Source organism: Labeo rohita, chromosome 15 (assembly GCF_022985175.1).
Source record: "Labeo rohita strain BAU-BD-2019 chromosome 15, IGBB_LRoh.1.0, whole genome shotgun sequence".
In the NCBI taxonomy this organism is placed as follows: domain Eukaryota; kingdom Metazoa; phylum Chordata; class Actinopteri; order Cypriniformes; family Cyprinidae; genus Labeo; species Labeo rohita.
The window spans coordinates 35,483,961-35,487,456 of record NC_066883.1 but is presented as its reverse complement, the minus strand read 5'-3'; the positions used below and the strand labels follow the sequence as shown (position 1 = coordinate 35,487,456).

Here is a 3,496-nt window from a genome sequence, read left to right as displayed (position 1 = left end):
CTTAGACTAAAATGTGAGTCTGAGCTGTTTCAAGTAAAAGAAACTTGCACAGACTGATCTTAAAATATATCAGTGCCTTTGTTTTGTCTCAAGATGCACACTAGTATTTTTTTTCTAAGCATGTTTACCAAAAAAATACTTAAATGTCCTAATATGGCCTAATTGTGGCTTAGTCTAAGCCCTGTCTGTGCAACCAGGCCATAAAGATATACTAAAGTCCAACTTAAGTGGTTAAAAAAATCACTCAAAAGTTCAACTAATTGCATTTAATATATATGTGATACATTTGAAATGAATTACAAATAAAATGCACTTAAGAGACGAAAACTTTCGTGCAATATGTACACTTTATAAAAGTATACTTAAGTGAATTTCTTTTATTACAAGGGTACCTTCTGTAATGTATTTCTGATTTAAATATGATTGTTTTTGTGTGTACATCTTTTAGCCAAGTGTGTGCATGACCACATAATATGTGTCTGTTCGTGTGATGAATGGGTTTACATTTGTGATCAATGTGTGTAGTTACAGTACTGTGCAAAAGTCTTAGGCCACTAGTATTTTCACCAGCTAAAAAATGGTTTAAAGTCAGTTATTTCTATCTTTTGCTGTAGTGTGTCAGTAGGAAATATCAGTTTACATTTCTAAACATTCATTTTGCCATTAATTATAATAATCCAGTGAGATTTTTGTATGGAGCACAGGCTGTTGTCAGACTCCTTGTGCAAACGGGGATGTGATCTATCCATCATTCAATCCAGTCTGTCTTAAGAAACAGAAAAAACGGTGACTAAATCCAGAAGAACTGTGGCAACATCTCCAAGATGCTTTAAGAGACCTACACCTACAAAGCTACAGTACTGTTAAAATTTTCAGACAGTTAGGCACGTAAAATGAGGATGCTGTCAAAAACAATGTCATAAATAGATTTTCTTTATCAATGAACTTCTATTAACTAAAATAAATCAGCATTTGATGTGACCATCCTTTGCATTTAAAGTAGCTTTTGTCCTAGGTGCACTTGTGCAGAGTTTTTCAGGTAGCTTTGCAGGTAGGTTATTTGAAACATCTTGGAGATGTTGAAACAGTTCTTCTGGATTTAGTCTGTTTCAGTTATTCATGTGATTCCAGAGACTGGATGATGATGAGATTATATCAGTGTGGAGCACTGGCTGTTGTCAGACTCCTTGTGCAAACAAAAATCTCACTAGATTATTACAATTAATGGCAAACAGAATGTTTGGAAATCTAAACTGATATTTCCTACTGACACACTACAGCAAAAGATAGAAATAACTTACTTTAAACCATTTCTAGCTGGTGAAAATACTAGTGACCTAAGACTTTTGCACAGTACTGTATGTGATTGAGTTAATTATTATGTGTGATACAATCAAATGCGTCCGCGTGATGAATGTGTTTTTGCTGGTTTGATGGAATTACTTCTGCGCGCGCACGCGCTCACTGGTAAGTCACATGACTCGTGTCATATGATCATCGCTGTATAAAGTTGCACGCGCCTGGTCAACAGAGAGTTTTACTGCCGCAGGTGCGCGGAAGGACGAGAAGGACACGCGTTTGTTTCCTTGCGTCCGGTCAGTATTTAACCCCGCGCCGTCACTGTCTGTCTACTGTCGGGCAGCCACGATGCAAGCTCTCGTCGTCATTGTTTTGTTAGCGTTTATCGGCGGTTCTGCGGCCGACACTCCGGCCAACTGCACCTATGAGGACCTGCTGGGCACCTGGGTCTTCAGCGTTTATAATGTGGGTCAAGATCGAACCATCAACTGCTCCAGCAGCGCAGGTCAGACCAGATCAGACCATCACAACTATCTGAATCAGTTCGCTTTTGTCTTCCGCACGGAAGTTCGGTTTGCTTTCGGTTTCATGTGAAGTCTTCACTTGAAGATCTGAACCTCTTTTTGATCTAAAAAGGTGTAATTATAGTTGCTACACTAAAATGATACGATAAGGATGGTACCAAGATATACTTTTGACTTTTTGTCTACTCTTAATAACACTGGCACTGTGGTGTACCGTGGTACAGTGATTACCATTGCCATTTTACTTTATTAGATATGTACCATGCTACTAAATGATTATCATGTTCATATACCATGGTATTTTCAAGTTACTTTAAAAAAACATGGTTACATTATAAGTTAATTATCATTACATCACTACTTAAATGTCTAAGAGTACAACAGTAAACTTAATTGTCATTTTTGATTTATATTGTGTATATTGTTTCCTTTCCCCATTGTATATGTTGAGTGTGTTTTAATACCTAGTAAACTGCCCACAGGTGCTGCCTATAAAGGCATCATAGGTGCATTTGAACACTTATAAAGCACATATGATGCCAAGAGTGCAGTCTACATAGGCAGCTTAGTTAGTATTGCCATACTTTAAGATTTACCATGGTACTGAGTGATTACCATGCTTGTATGCCATGGTATTTCCAAGTTACTCCAAAGTAACTATTCTTTTTGACTTTTTCAATACTCTTAAACACACTGGTACTGTGGCACTACCATGGCATGGTTTTTACCATGCTAGATTGCCATGTTTATATAATATGGTATTTCTACATTACTCCAGAGAAACTATACTTTTAGGCTTTTTGTATACTCCTACAATATTGGTACTGTGGTACTACCATGGTACTAGCATTGGCATTATACTTTCGTATTTACCATCCTACTGAGTGATTACTGTGTTTGTATACCATGGTATTTCCAACTTACTCCACAGTAAATACTTTATACTTTTTGGCTTTTTTTTATACTCTTAAAAATACTGATACTGTGGTACTACTATGGTACTAGCATTGACATTATACTTGGATTTTTACCATGCTACTGAGTGATTACCATGTTTATATACCGTGGTATTTCCAAGTTACTCCATAGTAACTACTTTATACTTTTTGGCTTTTTCTATACTCCTAAACACACTGGTACTAGCATTGACTTTATACTTTGATTTTTACCATGCTACTAAGTGATTACCATGTTTATATTCCATGGTATTTCCAAGTTACTCCACAGTAACTACTTTATACTTTTTGGCTTTTTTTATACTCTTAAAAATACTAATACTGTGGTACTACCATGGTACTAGCATTGACATTATGCTTTCATATTTGCCACGCTATGTTTTTTTCCAAGTTACTCATAGAATACCATGTCAAAAACATAGTATAGTCTAGCATTTTATTTGTGTCAGTCCATTAAAGCATATTTATCTTAATTAACAAAGTTATATTACAAATTTAATGCTGCTTGAGAGTACAAAAGTATCAACCTGATTTGTCATTTTTGGTTTATATTGTGTACATTGTTTCCTTTTCCCATTATGTACGTTGGCTGTGTTTTAAAACCTTGTTAAATGCCTTCATAAGCAGCATTTGTAGGCACCATAGGTGCATCTGAACATTTGAAACGCATATAATGCTCCGAATGTATGTATGGGCAGGTTTTGAGTTGCAGCTGTA

General features: G+C 36.0%; 1 protein-coding gene across 1 annotated transcript in view; it reads left to right on the top strand.

The window, feature by feature from the left end:
• Positions 1–1,496: 1,496 nt before the first annotated feature.
• ctsc (cathepsin C) overlaps positions 1,497–3,496 on the top strand; it is an 8,732-nt gene continuing 6,732 nt past the window's right edge. The window contains exon 1 of the mRNA XM_051129751.1: positions 1,497–1,804. Within this exon, the coding sequence (XP_050985708.1) occupies positions 1,648–1,804 (157 nt within the window). The 5' untranslated portion in view covers positions 1,497–1,647. The remainder of the gene's footprint in view (positions 1,805–3,496) is intronic.